This window comes from Macrosteles quadrilineatus, unplaced genomic scaffold (assembly GCF_028750875.1).
Source record: "Macrosteles quadrilineatus isolate MER2022 unplaced genomic scaffold, UCM_ALF_1.0 Scaffold_8__2_contigs__length_117827958, whole genome shotgun sequence".
NCBI classification, from domain to species: Eukaryota; Metazoa; Arthropoda; class Insecta; order Hemiptera; family Cicadellidae; genus Macrosteles; species Macrosteles quadrilineatus.
This window is the reverse complement of record NW_026542601.1, coordinates 55,789,718-55,810,110: the sequence shown is the minus strand read 5'-3', so window position 1 is coordinate 55,810,110 and position 20,393 is coordinate 55,789,718. Positions and strand designations below refer to the sequence as shown.

The 20,393-nt window shown below is 34.9% G+C and overlaps 1 protein-coding gene across 1 annotated transcript in view; it reads right to left on the bottom strand.

Annotated features, from left to right (window-relative positions):
- The window catches only part of LOC129001682 (dedicator of cytokinesis protein 9), a 78,102-nt gene extending 57,984 nt beyond the window's left edge, over positions 1-20,118 (bottom strand). Inside the window, exons 1-11 of the mRNA XM_054429074.1 lie at positions 19,943-20,118; positions 17,520-17,636; positions 16,401-16,573; positions 13,526-13,595; positions 11,899-12,026; positions 10,284-10,386; positions 9,022-9,193; positions 3,554-3,726; positions 2,398-2,544; positions 1,332-1,508; positions 821-987 (exon numbers count right to left, since the gene is read on the bottom strand). Of these exons, the coding sequence (XP_054285049.1) occupies positions 821-987; positions 1,332-1,508; positions 2,398-2,544; positions 3,554-3,726; positions 9,022-9,193; positions 10,284-10,386; positions 11,899-12,026; positions 13,526-13,595; positions 16,401-16,573; positions 17,520-17,636; positions 19,943-20,041 (1,526 nt within the window). The 5' untranslated portion in view covers positions 20,042-20,118. The remainder of the gene's footprint in view (positions 1-820; positions 988-1,331; positions 1,509-2,397; positions 2,545-3,553; positions 3,727-9,021; positions 9,194-10,283; positions 10,387-11,898; positions 12,027-13,525; positions 13,596-16,400; positions 16,574-17,519; positions 17,637-19,942) is intronic.
- Between the last annotated feature and the right edge of the window lie 275 nt (positions 20,119-20,393).

The following is a 20,393-nucleotide window of genomic DNA, read 5'->3' as shown; positions in this document are numbered from 1 at the left end:
GTAGCAGTTAACCTAAGTACTCAGTTAAACTAAAGCTATTTAAGTAGGGAATGAATGTGATATTGGAGACATTTTAGTGTACATCCAAGCAGGCAAATGGAAATTTACTTAGTCTACAGGTTTGCTGTGGCGGGAGTATTTTGTTTACCTCCTACTAAGCTATCAACATTTCAATAAAAACACACCTCAATACCTTCCTTGAATCAGCAAACCTAGGCACTCATTAAAATTAATATTATTTAAATAGGAAATAAATCTGACAATTTTCAGGGAATATTTTAGAAGAAATCCAGCCAGGTAAAAGGAAATTTATTTAGTCTGCAGCTGCGGCGAGGGTTCCTGTGGTTATACAGTACTGCATGCTATCTACAAAGCATATATGATGATTGCTATAAACAAATTTATTATGTACCCAACTAACTATTATCATCTACCAAATTCTATGTCTAGAAAGGGGTTAAGATTATGGGGTCCCAAAATCCGGGGTAAAATTCCGGCCCACACACTCTAGATTTTATAATTTAGTTTGCTATGATTCAATTCAAAGCCGGATGCGAAACCATTACACGGAGTTGGCACAGTTAAGCCTTCGAGGGGTATCTGTAGACAAAAATAGACAGGATCAGACGTGTAACATGTGATGTTCCTAAAGAACCATTTACTTCCGAGCAGAAGGATTTGCTCGGAAGTAAAAGGTAATCATTATTAATACGGTTTGAAGGATATGCTTTTACTTTTACCTTTTCCTAGAAGCAAATGCTTTTGCTTCATACCTTTTCCTTTTGAGCATATCCTTCTTTTTATTAATACGGCTCATTACCTCTGGGCGCAGGCCTTGACTGCCTTGTGGACTTTGAGGCCGAGTTTGGGGTCCTTGGTGGAGCGGAGATAAGGCTCTGTCACCTGACTGATGCTACCTTGTAGGATCTTGTCTATCCTCAGCACAATATAGATGTCAGAGTGGGGCTTGCTGACACTGAACACTGCCTGCAAGTCACATATAGTATCATCAGAACATCTCACATGAAAATATCATCATCGGAATACCTTACAAGAAAATTACATCATCAGAACATGTCACTAATAATGTTCACCGATGGAACATTTCACAAACAAATCTTATCAACAGCTGATCTCACAAACATATTTAACACAAAAAATAACAATTACAGAACGTACAAAGTTTCCAAAATATGGATAGGGAATGAGTGAACTCAGTCATTTATTACATAGTCTTAACCTAATTAACTAGCTTGTGATAATCTACTGATTGAGAAAGACGTGGATACGGTGGCTCTGGCTTAAAGTTAGACAAGTAATATGAACCTTACCTGTCTGGGCCGTAAGGGACCCGGTAACAAATCACCCAGGATGTTCTCAGAAGTTCCCTCAGGATCAGCCAACAGTCCGACAACTATGTTGTGATTAATATCCACATGGAAATCCTCGGTCAGCTTGCGGCCTTCCTTGGCGTCATACAGGGCCAAGGTCGTCAGGTAAGGCTCCAACTGTTCAATCAGACTAATTCATTACAGTTTCTTGACGGGAAAGAAACTCACACCAGCATGAGAGTTTTCCTTCAACTTTACAAAAAATATAGTAATTATTAAAAAAAATTATGGTAAGTTGACTTCAAAACAAGTATCCTCTAACTCTATCCTGTAATAATAATTGTGAAAATGTTTAGGTGTTTTTTATAGAATCTAACTTAAAGTTGAAAGTCCATATTGATTGTACTGTTAAACAACTTAACAAAGGGATATTTATGATAAACATGCTTAAGAACGGTGTAGATTTTAATACCGTGAAATGCATTTACTATTCACATATACATTCCCATCTAAGTTATGGAATAATTGTATGGGGAGGTAGTAATTATAAAAAAAAACTTTTGTCATTGCAAAAACGAGCTTTAAAAAGCATGTACAATGTTAATTTTAGTACACACAGTAAACCATTATTTAGGGAGGCTAATATTTTAACTGTACAAGCAATGTATATTGTAGACTGCCTTGTGTTTGCAAAAAATAGTTTTAGTAAAACAGACACACATGAAAATGTACACAGTTACAACACACGAAACTGCTGCAATTTTATATCTAGACAGTGTCGATACAGCACTACAGCTACTAGTTTTATTGAAAAGTCCAAACAGTATTATAATATGTTACCTTATAGAATTAGATGTTTTAATTGTTCTAAATTTAAAATAGTACTTAAAAACTACCTGTTAAACCTGTGCTCATATGAAGAAATAGACTTCATAAATGATGTTAAATTAAACCTTAGTTAAAATCTTAGTTTTAAGACATTTCCTTGACTGTGCCATGCATGTAAACCAGTGTAACGGCAATAAAGCATTCTTATTCTTATTCTTGCTAGGTTAGATTAACTCGCCTGACACAGTATCTCTCTGTCGCCGTTGATGGGTGCCTGCAGACGGAACTTGAGGTTCTCACACCTGACTAGCAGTCGCTGACCGAAGTGTTCCCGGTACGGCTCTACGCTTGCTTCTCCCAGCTGACTTGACCCTGCCTTCGACAACTGCAACACAACACCAGTGTCATATTACTGACAACAAGTTTTAAATGATGATATCAAAACGACAAATACTAAATAGATACAGCAAAATGATATAAACACAAAACACTTTAAGTAATAACTCTGATTGACTGAAGAACAGTAGGGCCTACTGCTCCCAATTGTTTGAAAAATCAAAGGTGAAATGTGATTTTTTTATACTTGTGAACAATGTACAATTTATCTCTTTTGGTTTCACAAATGTCATTGGTACACTTATGTCTCAAACATAAGCTCCCTGATTACTATTATTAAATAAATATATAGGATGGAGAGGACACAGTTAACTCACCTGATGAAAGGTTGCAGACGAGTCAAAGAACACATAAAACACACACATAATAATACTTGATATTTCGCTGCTTTCAGAGGCTTCTTCAGAAGTAGGCCTAGATGGCCACTATGATTACTATTACTGTGATAAAAAAAACAGCACACTAAATAGCCTAGCATTTTCTAAACCTATTAATGCTGTAACTAAAACTGTGAAAAGTTTACATTTGGAGATATAGGTTACACATGTGATTGGAACACCTATTAGACTTTCTTTGCGCAATCAAAAAATAACTTAGGCCTATTGAAGATCCTTGATTAGTACTAAACAGGAAAACACTACTTAATACTGAGTGGATATAACAAAGGTTCTCGTTTTCTAAATTACTGTTACTGGTTTGGTATGGACTCTAGATCCACTTACCTTTTATTGTGACATTAGTTACACTTTTGAACACATCACTCTTTGATATTACAATTTTAAAATATAAAAGACTAGAGTTCCGACCAGCATGAAACTGTCAATGGTAAGTAAAAACGCAAAATAAAACAAAACATCTTACAAATTATATAGTGCATAAGCAAATTCAATAACATAATGTAAATAGAATCTTTTTGTGTTAATTTTAAATACTTTTTAGCCACATTGGAGTACACTGATAAAGGTATGATCGTGTAATGTTATAATCATTTTACTCACAGGCATGAATGGATACACACTGAACAGCCTTCTGCGGTTGTCTTTCCTCGCCAAAGCTATGGAAGAGTCAGTTTCTCTAGCATATTTCATCAGCTGAGGATTGACGCTCTGCTCCAAGCCCTTCAGTGTTCCATACAGAGGTACTATTGTTGCTGACGGTGTGGCAGTACTGGCTGAAAATACAACAATCGATGACGGATATAGCTAAACCACATTGTAATTGTTTATTTGGACATTACAAAACAGAAAACCAAACTGGTCATTGTTATTGATATTGATATTAATATGCATCTTCATATTACAATCACTATTTACACTCTCCTCTTAAAACTAATGCAAGTTATGTTGAATAGTAGGTCTAGTATTTTCAACTTAGCTTGGTAATAAAAGTTTATTGCAGTCAACAAATCTTTTTAGCACTTTTAATTATTTCCCTATTACAAACACAAGAATAAACAACATAATGGTAATAGAAACAAAATTAGAAAAATAACTGATATAAAAATTGGCATTTTAAGACACAAATTTACATAATAGTACTGCAGTGCATACTTCTGTAAATCGAGATCTAAAAATCTATAATCTATCTTCTATCTTCTATTATGCTAATTCCATAAGGAATTTCTCTTGTACAGCAAAACTCTTTTATTTATGAACCGATTTTGATGATTAAGGTGAAGGGAATTCTCTGTAGAAGTCATGGAATAACATTAAAAAGGTTTAAATACCTGCTATCAAGCAATCCATTTAATTGCAGTTGCAACTAGTTTCGACTCCTATGTGAAGTCATCATCAGGCGGTGCAAGGACTTCTTTCTTCACATGAAGAGCGTCATATTTAACACGTAAAAATAAATAAACATTTACACACGGCACAAAACACGTTACGGACACAAAACATTTACTGATCCGTTACAACAACAGACGACGCTAATGGATTGCTTGATAGCAGGTATTTAATTATACCTTTTTAATATTATTTGGCAATCCGGAGGCTACTATCCATCATGGAATAACTTTTGTCACGCTCAGTTCAATGTACTTTTCTCCATTAGTCTTAAAAGTTTTCATGTATTTTAAGTATATAAGTCAAAATTTTTTAAGATTATGTAACATATGATTCATTTCTTAAAAGAAAACATCTGTCTTCATAAAAATAGACTTTTAATATTTACTTTTTCCGTTTAACCATCAGTTTACTTCAGGCAAAACAAATATTGAAAAAATAATTTATCCTAAATTTACATATCACTTTTTAATTGCTTGTTTAACATACGTAGAGTGATTTTCCCGATTGTTTTATTTGTTTTAGTGTATCAAAACATAAAACAAACATTAGTACTAGTACTACCGGTACATTTCAAGTTCCTAGGTTTCATATGTTTTGATAAGTAGTATTAAACTGTTAAAAATGACGAGCTGCTACACTGCATTTTTCAATGGATAGTATCGGGGAATATCACTGCTCTAAGTAATTTTATACAGTAAGTAGTTCAAATCATTCGATATACCTGAAAAAAAATCTATAAGTATAAAAGAGGATGTTTGTATATATATTTGTTTGTTTGTTTGGCAGTGATAAACTCAGACACCGCTGAACCGATTGCCACGAAACTTGGTACATACGTGTAGAATGTCATGGAATAGGTTTATACACCATCAATTTCGTGATCCGTCTAATCGGCTCCGCCCCAGTGGCTCTGGAGTTTCCCATGTTAACCTTATGAGAAATGGAATTAATGAATCTTAACAGCTGTTTCAATTAAACAAGTTGGTTCTGTTCTATGATGTTCAATAGCATTAAAGTTACAAGGATTACCAACAGGGTGCAGCACTATTATTTCTTTTACATTTATGACAACAGCTAATTTGCAACCAAAAGGTGAGTGAGCGTAGCGAACGAATTTCAACCTGGAGGCGAGTTAGCGTAGCGAACGAGCTAACCTGAAGGCAAGTGAGCGTAGCGAACGAGCTAACCTGAAGGCAAGTGAGCGCAGCGAACGAGCTCCAACCTAAAGGTGAGTGAGCGTAGCGAACGAGCTCCAACCTAAAGGTGAGTGACGTAGTGAACGAACTTCAACCAGGACGTGATTGAGCCATGCGAACGAGATCATCTTGAAAATTAAGAAGTTAAACGGGGCAAAGCCCGCGGGATTATAAATAGTCAAAGGCAAGACAACGTCTGCCGGGTTCAGCTAGTACTTTATACAAGTTTTAAAATAATTATCAGCTGTTTCTATGAATTTCTCTAACATTTAAATTAATTGAGATTCAATCGCAGCTGGTCCTTCTTTTGTTTTCATTTTAATCCCATGTTATTTAAATGGACCAAAACGTACTTTGAGGGCTTGCCAAGGGTTTATGGGTCAACGCAATGACTTGAGACCCTCAAAAGGCACATCTACACGTTAAGGGCTTTCAAACAACATAAAAAACATTAAAATTGAGTCAGTGGTTTGGGCTGTAGGTCCGTCAACATTCAAGGAGAAGAAGAAGGAGAACAAGGAAAATTTGTGAATTTTCAAACTAGTTTTTCTTGGCTCAAACACAACGGTTTTTTTATATTTTTTTTTATTTTGTTGAGAATGAGTGCCCCTATCCAGTAGATGAACAATTATTTTAATAGCTTTTTGTTTCTTCAGAGCTATAGACAAGTAAAAAAACCACTTTGTCACGTCATGTATATATACACTAGAGGTGTGCGGATATCCGAAAAATCGGGTCGGATTCGGTTCGGTTCGGATATCCGTATCCGAACCGAGCCCAAATTCGATATCCGACACTATCCGTCATATATCCGACTTTTTCGGATAGACAATATATTTTGACGTTTTGGACAGAAAACCTCCATAACCACCATTAGTTTCCCAGGACAAAATTACAGCAATACGTTTCCAACGACCTAACAGCAAACGGCAAAGAAGCCGTATGATGCAATACTGATAACTAGTTTAGTCGTTATCGGCTGTTTTGCTCTACGATTAGATTCGTCTGGAACGAACAGACATAAAGCAGAAAAGAACTACCATGGTCAAATGAAAGTCAACTCGTGCTTGTCTTGCTCCTGATACTAGGGGCGCTGCGTAATAGTTTTTTTACAGTACTGTTTCAAAGTAGAAAAATCTAGCCTACTACTGTGATGTTACGTAAACAATAGATTAAATGTTTCCCGAAAAAAAGTCAGAATAGAAACAATAGAAAGGCAACACAATAGAAGGGTGGGAGGGGTTGGGCAATAACCTCGAAAGGAGCGCGGGTAGTGAGTCAAGTAGGACCGGAGGGGGAAGGGGTGGGTAAGACCTTGAAGCTATATATAGACTTGCACTACTTCCCTAAACCGAAAGGACTGGCCGGCGAGTGGTATTCCAATCACAGGACAAGATAGTTGTTTTTTGGGTATTCATTGCCCGGTTTGACTTTGGATTGTCTTACTGTGTAGAAACTTTGAATAATAAAAAATAAAGTTAGAACTAACCACGATTATTTAGCATTTATTGTGTACATATTAAATGATTAAACGATAGGGACCATGGATATATACAAACTTTTGTCGTGATTTTAATTTCAACATCAAAATACAATATTGCACAATCGTGATATTTTAGGTCATTGACCTTTATTATGCATCCGGTATTGCTGTTTCAGAAGAGAAGCAGTTGATAAATTATAAATTGATATTCCCGTAGTTAAAAAGAATTATTTTATAAACCTATAAAACAAAATCATAAAATCTTACATAAAGATAACAAAAAATAACGGAAATTGTAAAAAGGGAATAAAGATAACAACGTCATTATTCTTTCTCTTTGTTCTTCTATTTCTTGGGTTTCCCTTATCACGCATTCAACGTCGTTATCAGCTTTTATGACATAGCGCACAGCAGGGGGTAAAACACTGAGTGCAGCCGAGCGGCACTAATGAGGGTCGGACCTTCTTGGGGGTGAACAATAGACGGCTTATCAGACCCTCCCCTCCCCTCCCCCGTGGTCTGGAGAAAGCTTGTAAACAAACTATTGCACAAGCGCGCGTGACTTGACATTGGGCTGCTTCAATTATAATTTTGTCAAATGAACTGTGATGTTTCAAAATCAAAAACAATAATTTGGGACCATACTGCTTAACAATAATGGACTGCAATTATTGTTGAACATACAATTCATTTTTAACAAACTAAGATTATACGATTCAAATACAATTATAAAGATTATCTTGGTATTTTACTTGGGGTAATGAAGTTATGTCTAGGCTAGTGTAATTCTTGGTTCATCAAGGTTCTACTGAATTATGTTTGGCAGTGAATATGTGTAGAATGCAATTTATAAATTCAGGGATACACACCTTTTACACAGTTATAAAGTCTAATTGCCCAACATCAAATCGTGAGCTAGAGCCAATTTAGTGCATTAGTGATTCTACATTTGGCAAACCCACAAAATGCCACTTAAGCCCAATAATCCGTTCCAAAAACGTAAGGAAATACAATGTGAAAATAAACTTGAGATCGAACTCCTTGGCTTGTGAGAACCAGGAAACAAGATAAATCATAACCTCAAGTAAACAAGCCCAAACGTTTGACACCAGTCCTGCTGAGCTAAGGTGTTTGTGAAGATTTCGGCTGCTAGTGTACTTAATTCAAGCAACCAACTTTTGAAAATAAATGTTGTGAATTGTGATTTTCATGTTTTACACATTACATTGTTATTACATTGTGATTACATTGTTTTATAGGTTAAAAATACATATGCAGCTTATTATTAACCGGGCCGAACTATCCGAATCCGAACCTCCCAATATCCGATCCGATCCGAACCGAGCCTCAACTATCCGATCCGAAATGAAATTTCATTATCCGCACACCTCTAAAAATTATAAGAGAGAGAAAACTGTGGACTTAGCTAATTTGAAATTCTATAGTTCAAAATCGTCATTTAAGTTTATTTACACAGCTTTACATTGTTTTGTAGGTTAAAAATACATATGCAGCTTATTATTAACCGCGCCGAACTATCCGAATCCGAAAATATCCGAATCCGAACCTCCCAATATCCGATCCGATCCGAACCGAGCCTCAACTATCCGATCCGAATCCGATCCGAAATGAAATTTCACTATCCGCACACCTTTAATATACACTGCAGCAGCTGTGTACCGCTGGGGGACTTGGCGGGGCAGAACGCTGCCGCGTTCCTTAATAGATCTGTTTTTACTCCATATGAATGAAAATGTAAATCGCACACCCCTAATGAGTATACATTTGATTGCAGTAAGGTCTACTAGTCTTGTCTTGGTAGAGCACGAGACTTTGGTCTCTGAGGTCCTAGGTTCAAATCGCACAAATCACCAATGGATTTTATCTTAGCGATAATGCCTCGACCCTCAAGTACTAGTCTAAAGTAATGTGTAAAATGGTTTCGGGCTAAGCCTAGTGTTTGAAGGTGGGGAATAAATAAACAAAAAAACTAGCCTTACCTCTCTCTAGCGATGCAGCTCTCTTCTCCTCCTGTTGTCTGTTATGCTGCAGCACCTGATGCAGCTTGCTGACCCAGTCCTGCAGCTCAGACTCCGACTCCGCAGCCAGAGTGTATGACTTGTGTCCAGCTGTCATCCATAGTTCAAAACAGTGCCTGCCTCTCTTGGTGTTCTGTAAAACACATCTGTTTGTATAGGAATATACAAAACGAACAACAAATTAAGTCAAATAAAAACATCATCAAGATCTCTTGCAAAATGGTTTTACTTTTGAATCTTTTTAATGTACAGTAATATATTTGAATATTGTTTTAAATAGATTTAAATTTACAATTTGCAAACATGGTTCTCCTCAAAACGTCAAGAGATATTGAACGACTACATTTTTTCTCATATCTTGTTACTATTTAAAAAATCTAAACTGTTTTATCCAGTGAGCGCTTTATTTCTAGTAAGAAGGTACCACAAATAAAACCTACCAGGAACTATGACTTTGCCTCTCATCTTAAAAAAATATCCACCTCCCTTCCATAGACTATAGTGTTATTAAACTCAACAAAAAGCAAAATTCATAAAGCCAGTATTTTTGGTGGGGGGGGGGGGGTCGGAATGTTCTTTAAAATAGAATCTGTAACGGCATTCTACAACATTGTGCTTCAGATCAATCCCAGCTCTCAGTTACGATGGCAATAACTTACATTATTCAGGGGATTTGAAAAAAGAGATTTGTCATTTGTTATTCTTATAAGTATAAGACCTATCTATTTTAGGCTAGTTGGTTTCTCATACTAAAATAGAAGTATTGCTTTTTCATTTGATGTTTCATCAATAACTGATCACTTTATTGAGACCAAGACACAGACACATTGTCGTTTATTTGCTGACATCATTGTCACAAGGTACTTTTAAACTTTTAAGGGGCTTCACAAACTATTTACATAGGTTGAGCCATGTGAGCATGATATTCAAGCAAAACATTTGCTCATTAGGGTAAACAAAAAGCTAAACAAGCAGTGACACTCCAAGGTCAAACTTAGACAGTCTGTCTCATTAAACATTACATCTTTCTGCTGATTTCACTTTGGAGAACTTATAAGTCCTACACAGACATAGGCCTATTAAATTGATTATCAAACATAATGAAATACAAATTTTTACCCTCAAGAATCAAGGAAGTTAAAACAATAACTTGTTACAATTATTTTAGTAATCATAAAATTGTTCTATTGAAAAAAGCTAGGTACTTTATAAGCGACACATACCCTAACAACTTCAGTACAAAAGTCCATGACAATGGTCACTTTAGCATCCCCTTTCTTCTCATCCTTGTGCAGTTCCAGAATGTAAGTGCCATCAACTTCTCTCCTGTAAACCAAGTGTCAAAATGAACCATAGAAAGTTTCAAGGTACCAAGCGGGTTTCAAACCATTAGCTATAAAAAAGCTTCAATAAGGGTTTAACTATAATCTAAGTTATTGCCACTAAAATTATTGTCCTCAAATTGTTGAAAATACCTTTGACACCAATCAGAAATCTCAAGATAATGAACTGGGTTTTTTTTCTTAATGAGGTTTGCCCTGTTTATCAAACCGTGACAAAAACACCCAAGACTAAACATACATCATAGAATATATTATTTGTTTTTACGTACAAATATTATCTGAGCATTTTTGTTTATATTTGAGTTTACAATATTAAAGTTAATTCACATAAATATACAATTGTTTTTGGCGAATTTCCCATCTAGGGAATATTAGCGAAATTCCCATATAGGGAATGTTAGCGAATTTTCCATATAGGGAATATTGGTGAATTTCCCATATATGAAATATCAGTGAATTTCCCATATAGGGAATACGCTAAGTACCGTACTCATGGTAAGACCTGGTCCCGGGACCGATTTACTTTTTGTTTTGAGGTCTCTAGAGGGAAAAACAACATCCGTTCAAATTCATATACACCTATTATATTACTAAATATATATAACTTATAAAAATATTAGTGATGGGTCGGTCATGATTTTGGCTAGGTACCGGTACCAACTTTGAAAAAGTGGTACCAACCCATCACTAATATATATTTATATATGTGTTCGTTAACATGATAAATACCGCAAAAATCATAGCAAAAATCATCCAATTTTGATTAAATTTTGTATAAACGTGTGAAACTACATTTTATTTTAACAAGTTTGCGAACCAGCATAAGCAGAACGGGTGTTTATGGGGGGTTTTATGGGGTAAAAATTGGTGTTTCCCATTTTTGACCCTAAGACAAAAAATGTTTCAAATTCTTACCACACCATATTGTAGAGCTTAAATAAAAAAATAATTTAGTATATTGAAGCGTTAGGTTACGGAGAAAATTCCAAAATATTGTAAATTTCAAATTCTCATGTTATTCTTATGGAGAATAAGTAAACTGTTGTAGTTTGCTTGTTTATGAACATATTTTGATCAAATCTGGAAAATGTATTTATTTCATACTATTAACATTTTGTATTTTTTTATAGCCTTGTTCAGTATAAAGATGTATTGCCAATGATAATGGTAGAGAAGCTTAGAGTAATTTGCATTGCGATAAGTATTAATTCTAGTCTTCAAATAAATTTAGTAGTTTATTTGTCATATTTGCTAAGTTGACAAACTGGTGTGTGTGGGTTTTTTCATTTTTCTGGTTCGTCTTTTTTATTGCAATTTCATTTTTAATGCCTCTTTCACAAGATAATGGCATTTATAGCAAAAACAAACCTTGTCTAAGCTTGTTTTTCCAATATAAGTAAAATAATTTTTAAACAAATCATATATAACATTTTTTAATCGAATCAGCTAATCATCTGCCAAATTTATTTAATAATTTACCTAAAGTTAATTTTACCTGAGGTAACAGTATCGACGTTTAAATGACTTGGACCCGATATTGACAAACATTCGGTCATTCCCCACTTCAGGACCTTTCATCAGATAACCTTGCTTGGTTATTCCATCGTGTTTTGGCGACAGCTCCTACATCAGTGAGAAACAAAAGTAACTTTTTAGGTAACCATGGACTTTTTGCTTGGTATAATATCCTATAAGACACAGCTTATCAAGAAATATGCCACAATAAAATTTGGAAAAACTTCCTTGGCCTTGAGAAAACACAAATACAATCTATAGATAAAATTATTATGTAACTCAGATCTTTTCACTTGACAAACAATTTTATTTAAATTTGATCCCTTTCCAGTCTAAGGTAGCCTAATCATCCTTTGTGTCACAAACTGAACTAAGTAAAGCTATATCAGATAACAATTAATTGTTTGAGCAACCATCAAGAAAGTTTTGGAGTCAATTGCTGTACTGCACTGAAATGCACGAAGCTTAGAAACCCGCTCAAATTATTATCAGTTTGGGTGGTATACATTTCTTACAGTGAGTTTTAGATAAATAGGTAAACAGTAGCGGCTGGTGTTCATAGGTGGTGGGAGGGCTCTGCATATTTTTATATATAAACGAAAGCCTAACATCATTCACGTTTTTCAAATAATTTTAAAAGATTTAATTCTTAAATTTGTAATACAAACACACATAGGCCTAGCCTACGATATTTATATATTTAAACTTGTTTCCAAGTCCAAGGCTCCTATTGTATTTAACTTAATTACAGTGTCTGCAAATGGGTCTGTCCTGAAAATAACGTTACCAAAATAATTATAATATTCTATAAAATATCTTAGGTATTAAGGAATAGAAAGCCAAAAAAGTAAAACCGCGCTTACGAAAACAAATTACATTTAAACTTATACCGGTACCTAAAAACATATTGTACTTCAATAATATTAATTAACCAGAAATGCATGGCCTACCTTTAACTAAACTGGATGTGAAATCAATTTAATAGAGTATACAATGTTAGTATTTTGCTTAAACACGCACGAACAGTACTTCTACTCTAGATCACTATTCATTAATCACTAAACATCAACACCAAACCAAAATAACATTTTGAGGTTAGCTCAGTTGTTTTCTAATTTCTAGTTTTAGAAATTAGATGGTTTGAGTTATGACAAACAGGTGCGCCAACATCAGTTCTACCCATCAAAACTGTAGCTTACCATACAGAATATCCTGATTGTGGTGGCTGCCCTGATTTAAGAGTGCGCGCGCAACTTTGGACTCTGCCCAAAAGCGCCTATACTAAAGCAATGGAATGACGTCATGGCACCCTCAGAGCGGTTTGGTTGTTCTGCCATAAGACTACATGTATTGGGATTGGGACGGTCTGGCCGCCGTCCTTATTAAGCAAGCGACGATCAAAATTTAGTCTTTACTGAATTGAATTATCCAATTATTTGATATATTTATGTTGTATATAGTTTGAAATACTCGTTAAAGTAAATTTAATTACATTTAACTGAATTATATCAATATTAAAATGTAATTTATTTATGTATTGTTGGGAGGGCGGCGTCCGAGAGTCCTTATGGGCTAGCCGCCACTGTAGGTAAACATAAATACTTTACCTCATCTAACTGATCGACATCAGTGTCAACTTCATAAACTTCGTCTTTTAACTCTTCAGACTTCAAAATCCTGAGAACAGCGACAATTAATTGTTTGTAGGTAATTACTAATAAGTAACACTTAAAGAATGAGACTTTATGTCCTTATATACATCTAAAACTATCACAGTTATAGGACACACTGTACATTGGAAATTATAAAAGAACACATTTCTTTCAACCAAGACAGTGACATAGCAAAGTCTCATGGCACTTAAAGTTATTAGGTACCACTTGGCAGAGGTTCTACTGAGGGAATTTGGGGGTGTAGAGTACTCAGGGCTAAGAGGGCGATCGCGCCATTTCCTTCCCCAGAAATTTGTATTTAAATTTGTAAGCCAGTTCTTAATTTGTAATAAGCTCTTCATTTATGCATGTCAATCTCTTATTAAAAACCCTTTACTTCTAAAAAGTATAACAGAAAGGGAAAATACTTGAACACAGTAGACTAGGGGTAAATTGCGCTTGTTTCTCTACCAAACATTTGTCATATTCCGCTTGGAGTTTATGTGATTGGCCGCTAGAAAGCAGCATTGGATGGAGTTATCACTTAGCTCCCTTTGCTACTAAATAGAATGATACATTTCCAGTTCAACCATGCAGTTATCTCTTTTTTTTTACAAAATGTCACTTATACCCCCTTGCTTTTAGGGGCCTCCTTTGGTATCATGATTAAATGGTAGTTTAACTGCCCTCTCTGATTTCACCCACTCTACAATAAGTAACTGACAAGCAATAATAATTGCCACACCAGTCCTGGAAAATTACCTTGACCTTGCTAAATCATCTTGTAACATAACTATTATTATATGGTTTTCAAAAGTAAAAAAGATTAAGCAACAACATTGATTTTAGATTGGTTCTGGGCTTACATTTTGAAATGGCTATAATAGGATTTCACTTACGGTACAAGGAAATAGATTGGATTTTTCAATACTAGAACAAAGCTGTAATTTTATAGCTTGGGGTTTTTCCAGTGTTGGGGAAGCTACTTTTAAAATGTAGCTAGCTACAACTACTGCTACATTTCCAAAAAAGTAGCTTAGCTACAGCTACACCTACAGTTCCGAAAAAGTAGCTAGCTACAACTACAACTACAATGAAATGTAGCTACAGCTACAATTTTAGCTACTTTTCCAAAGACGTTAATTTTTATTCCACGCACATTAGGTAAATGTAAAATTATTTGCAACTACATTTTTATTGAACAAACATTTAAAAAAATGTCAGTATTGGATCTAACATTACTTGGAAAACAAATAATTCCTAGATTGTATTTAATTTGTTGGCATTATAAACCTAACATTACAACAACAGAACCAAATAGTTGGGTGTCCCATCATATTTAGTAATTATTTTTAAATATTGCATTATTTTTAAGCATCTTAAAATGTAATTTTATTAAGTTCAAAGGACATACAACCAAACTATATTTTAAAAGCTAATTTTATTAATTTAATATAGATTCATTTATAGATGTTTTATATCAACAATTAAGACCAATAAAACTGCAAAAAGATGATTTAAAAATACTTTTTGTGTTACAGAGCCTAGCCTACTGAAATTGGAGTTTATTGCCTTTTTTTAATTTTAATGTTAAAAACAACATTGCTATAACTTTTAAAGTGATAAATTACTTATTCTACGAATAACACTTTTCAATGTCAAGAAATCGTCCTTTATTGTCATTATGCATAGGGCAAATTGTGCTTCAACCTAGTTGGTAGAGAAAACAGTATTCAGCAACTTATCCTGAAATCGGCTTTTAATTTAAACATGATGAAATTTGTAAAGTAAAAATAACATGTAGGCCTACTTGGCTATGTAACAAGTTGGCTATAGTAGGCTTGTTCTTGCAAGGACTAAACAGATATATTCATAATAATTGAACTTGGTATTCGTCTTAAACCATAGCCTCAGTCCTATACAAGAGCTGTTAGCAGGAGCAAACTATGCTATTTTTTCAATGTAAGTTTCATGTTATATGGAGATTTTTTCATTACAATTATCATGTAGTCTAGGCATATCTTAAATCTCATCAGGTAATTTCCTCTTTGCTAATTTAGTAAACCTTTGAAAAATCTTCGTAATCTAACCAAGGAAGGGCTTGTGATGATAAACCACAATCACCAGCTGAAGCAAAGGTTGATAGACCAGCTTTCTCATTATTTCAAGGTGTGTTGGTTTCCATTAAACCCCAAGTTGAAGCATTATCGATATAATAAAGAAACTAAATTGATTACTAATTCCCCTGTCCTGTCAATCACTTGCAAGCATTCAATTCAATAGCTTCTCTTGTCACCGGTACCGTTTAAACGTCGTCTGCATCTAGCGATTTTATTTTATCTGACAGTAATCATAGAGTAGTAAATTAAGGAAATGAGAGCCAAAAATGTGGATAACACTCATTTAATGGCCTCTATGTCCACACAACGTTGTAATAGGGAATGAAACGGCTGCAACCAGCTGTTTGAAGCCAAGAAAGTAGGCCTAATTTTTTTGAAAATCTCAGTTTGAAAGAGGTTGTTTCACGTAAGGTTGAGGTTATGATAAAAATCACTATCTCAAACAAATGTTAATGTAGCGAGAAAAGTAGCTAAAATTCCGCTACAACTACTTAAAAAATGTAGCTAGCTACAGCTAAAGCTATAAAATCTTAAAAGTAGCGTAGCTACAGATAACGCTACAAAAAAAGTAGCGCGCTACTTCCCAACACTGGTTTTTTCTTCATTTAAAACAAAATGGTTTGCATTAACCACTGTTGAAAACACACTTTTGTATTAACGTTAACTTAATGTACTAAATTACAACATTTATTCAATGGCATTTTTCTTACTTTGGAAGTTCTAAATAGGTCCCAGAGTATGCACTGTACTTGTAATGTATCAGAGTCCAATTGGACGTATAACTTTTGAGACACTCCTTTACAAATAGGTTACACTCCTTGACCTCATCACCGTGGGGAACATTAGGGCTGACAGTCCGGAACTTACGAGGCAATACTACATGCTGAAACATCATTGACAATTTAAAATACCCTCATCACAGCAAACCTACACATTTAGTGCAAATGTTTAGCTATTAGCCTATTCAAACGGTTCACATTGTGAAAATAAACTTTATCGACACAAACTAATTGAAATATATATAACACTGGGTCAACACTTACTTAAAGTATTTTCTGCAAACAGGAATACAGATAAAAATGTTGATTTTACAGTAAACTTTGTCAGTTTTGAAAGTGCACAGAATACAGATAAATAAAGAAGTGCTGGTACTGTACAAAAAACAAATAAATTTAATTGTAATTGCATTTTACAGCAATTAGTTAATCTTACATTAGAATAACAATAGGCCCTACTGTTAATATCTTAGTAAATACCTGATGTGTAAATTAGCAAAAGTAGTCATGCTATCTTTTATTTTCGACTTTTATTTTTCAAATAACAACATTCTTGCACACACATTTAATGAGCCATCTGCTTAGTAGGGACCATCTGCTGGGTATACATGGTCATGAAGGCCACATTAGAACTACAGTAAGAAAGTTTTGTATGACTTTCAAATGCAAATTTCAAAGTACCCAGTTTTTACATTTGATAAGAGCCTCTTAAAAAGAAGAACTGCTTACAATCATCCAGATTGACATGGTAACGGATGGGGCTTCTACTAAAATACAAAAAAAATGGTTTTATCGGTGGGAGCCATTGTTAATGTTTTTACAGCCTTCCTTTGGATGTCTGCTTAGTTAACCTATATTGTACATTATGAAAAATTACAGATTATTGCAAGCAAAGTGATGACAAGGTGTTAAACTTCCTAAAAATGCAACTTATGCCTACTCAGAATTTTATTTATAAGTTACCAGTATGCTACAAGATTTCAATGCCACCATTGAATAGGCTATCAATAAACTTAACACAATAGTTAAACACAGTCAATGTAGCCTACTTACCGAAACATCGTCAGATGGGTAAAGCAAGAGTTCTCTCTGAGGGTCATTCTGAATTAGGGTTTTATTTTTCAGTATAAAGTTCTCAAAGTCAATTGGTTCAACAAGTGTGGGTTTGTTCTGAAAAAAAACATTTTTTCTATAAGATCTTGATAATACCTACATAGTGCAGGTTTCCTATAACAATAGACCATTACCGACTGTAGCTTAATTAATGACAGGCTAGTAAGTTACCGGTAACTAGTTTTTAATGGTTTTTGTTTCATTTCCAATAGTAGCCCTACATTAAAAAAACTTGCACTGTCACGGAGGTAGGCTAAGGAAAAAAAACAATTCCTTCTCTCAACCCAAATCTAAATTATAGAATATAAGGTATTAGTATAGAATATCGCTTAGGCTACTCTGAGAACAAACCCAGGTTGCAAGACCACTGTAAATACTCACCCATTTTATTCAATACTATTTAGAGGGAACAAGGGACACTTTTTGATGGCGCATATCCCAAAGTTGTCGCCGGATTTTGGAAAGCGCCATGCTCCTCCGACGACCCTTTCATACTGTCACCAAGTTAAGTGCTCCCATTAACTCAATATAGGGTTGCCATATTCCTTGATTTTCCCGGAGATTACCGGATTTTGAGGTTCAAAATTTAGCTCCGGGGGATTTCTGCATAAAGTGAGACGATCTCCTCTTTCTTACTCTGTATTAAAATATACATTATATACCGGCACTTTTGAAATAAAATAAATGTTTGCGTTCCCAAATATTGTTATACAATAACTGAAAAATGCAACTCTCAAATTCTATACTAATGTTTATTTATTCCTAGGTTTCACTTTGGCCAGCAACATCCTTAGTTTATCTTTACCGTCTTTTTCATTGCTCCCAGTCCTTTAATTCACGTCCACCCTCTGCCTGCCAGCCCGAAGGTATCCGTGTTCACTAGCAGACGGAGAGTGTTTTGTTGACTTTATTCAGTTATTCGTTATTTTTAGTGAGATGTGACAAGCGGTGCATCATTTAATGTTTTCGCGTACTATTTGAATATTGACAATGTAGCACGAATATTAAACAGAAACGGTATGTTTCAACTAATAAATATAAATTAATTACGTCACAACCGAATGTCTATGGGCTAATAGCGGTGACAACTGGTTTGAATGTTTGTTTTTTACAGTTCCATTTAAATAAAAGGTAGGCTTATAAAAACGTGTTTACTTTCGGGCCAGTGACATCATTTTGTACAGTTTCTCCTACCCTATCTATTTTTGCTATGTAGGCCTATAATTTTTATCCACTATTATAGTGGGGGCCGCCAGCTAAAATCTCCTCTTTTTTACACATTACTATATGGCAACCCTAATTCAATAGAACTAGCCTAGGAATGTCCAGCGACTGCCAGACATAGCGTGTAGCCAGGCATAAAACCAGCCAGTGGCAAAACAGATTTTTTCGGGCCCCCCTCCCATGAGTTATTTTTAGACCACCAATACAACATAATCAAACACCCTCCTCCTGAGTTTTTTTGGACCACCGATACAATGATCAAACAGTTGTTTTATCATAAATTGAGTACCGTAGTAAATAAATTAAGGGTAATGTTTCATAAAATGACGTGTTAAGTAGGAAGTTATTTCAGTCATGGTTTGATGATAAAGTTGCATCATTATATATTATAGCCTATATCTAAACTTATTTAATACGCAAGCAGGTTTTTTGTGACAATTACTCCTCCGAAACCACTGAACCGATTAACATGTTTTTGGTGTCATTGGAAAGAGCGTAACGTGAAGTTGTACAGGAAACTTTCTTTTTGGGACCCTTTAAAGTTTCATGTTTCTCCATAAGATTAACATGGGAAACAAATATTGTTATGAAACTCTAGCTGTTGTCAGAAATTAAAAGTGAGAACAAGAACATACTCAAGAACATTCCTGCTAGATAGCGACACTATACTTTACCAACTGCAACTTGGGTAGTGCTGCTACCTATCAGAATCACTTGGTACTATGCCCAAAGCCAGTTTTATTACAGAACATTGCTATCCAGTATAACTACTGTTGTTTTTACTGCAATTCAGTGTATCAGCGGCAATGTTACACAGCGGTAAGCACTAGTTCAGCTCCTGGCGCCGTCCCCTCATCTAGCGCTCAGCAGCGAACGTGTTAAGTATAGGCCTAGACCCTAAACATGTTTTACCAAGTCTGTTCAACATAGGGAGCAAGTTAATTTAGGCTAGGCTGCTTTTAACACTGTGTTGTAGCCTATGTAAAAATATCCAGGAGCCTCTAACAAATTGTATATGCATACAGTAAATTACATGTTTAAGGGGTTTCCAAAGATGCGGTACTGGTCTTGTTCCACATGAAAATATTTATAAATCATCTCGCCCATATGATTATTTTATAAGTACTGTAAATACTTACATGATCGGTGCTCTCTCTAACTACTTGAGACACAGTTTCCCTAAGTTGAGCTGCCATTCCAGGCTTTCCCAGACTGCGAGAAAATTTTCTTTCACTCATGGTATTTATGAGCACAGACACATTTATGAATAAAATAAAATACCTATAATCTAATGAGAATACTGATTTTTACGACTATGTTTACATTCTGAGGAAACCTTCATGAAGTAAGTAGCCATTTGCACCTGTCATGTGGCAAGTCTACCAACCTCTGTCCGAAAATATCCTAAATCCTAACTCTTGAAAATATAAATAGAAAATACTCTTTGCATTCTTATTACTTATAGTATAGATTAAACTACGCTCCCAGGACAAACTCCAATCATCTCTAGACAAGATTAGTAAATGGTGCGATGAAAACGCTATGGAGCTGAATTTTGTTAAGTGCCTCGTCATGTTTTTCAGTCGCAGA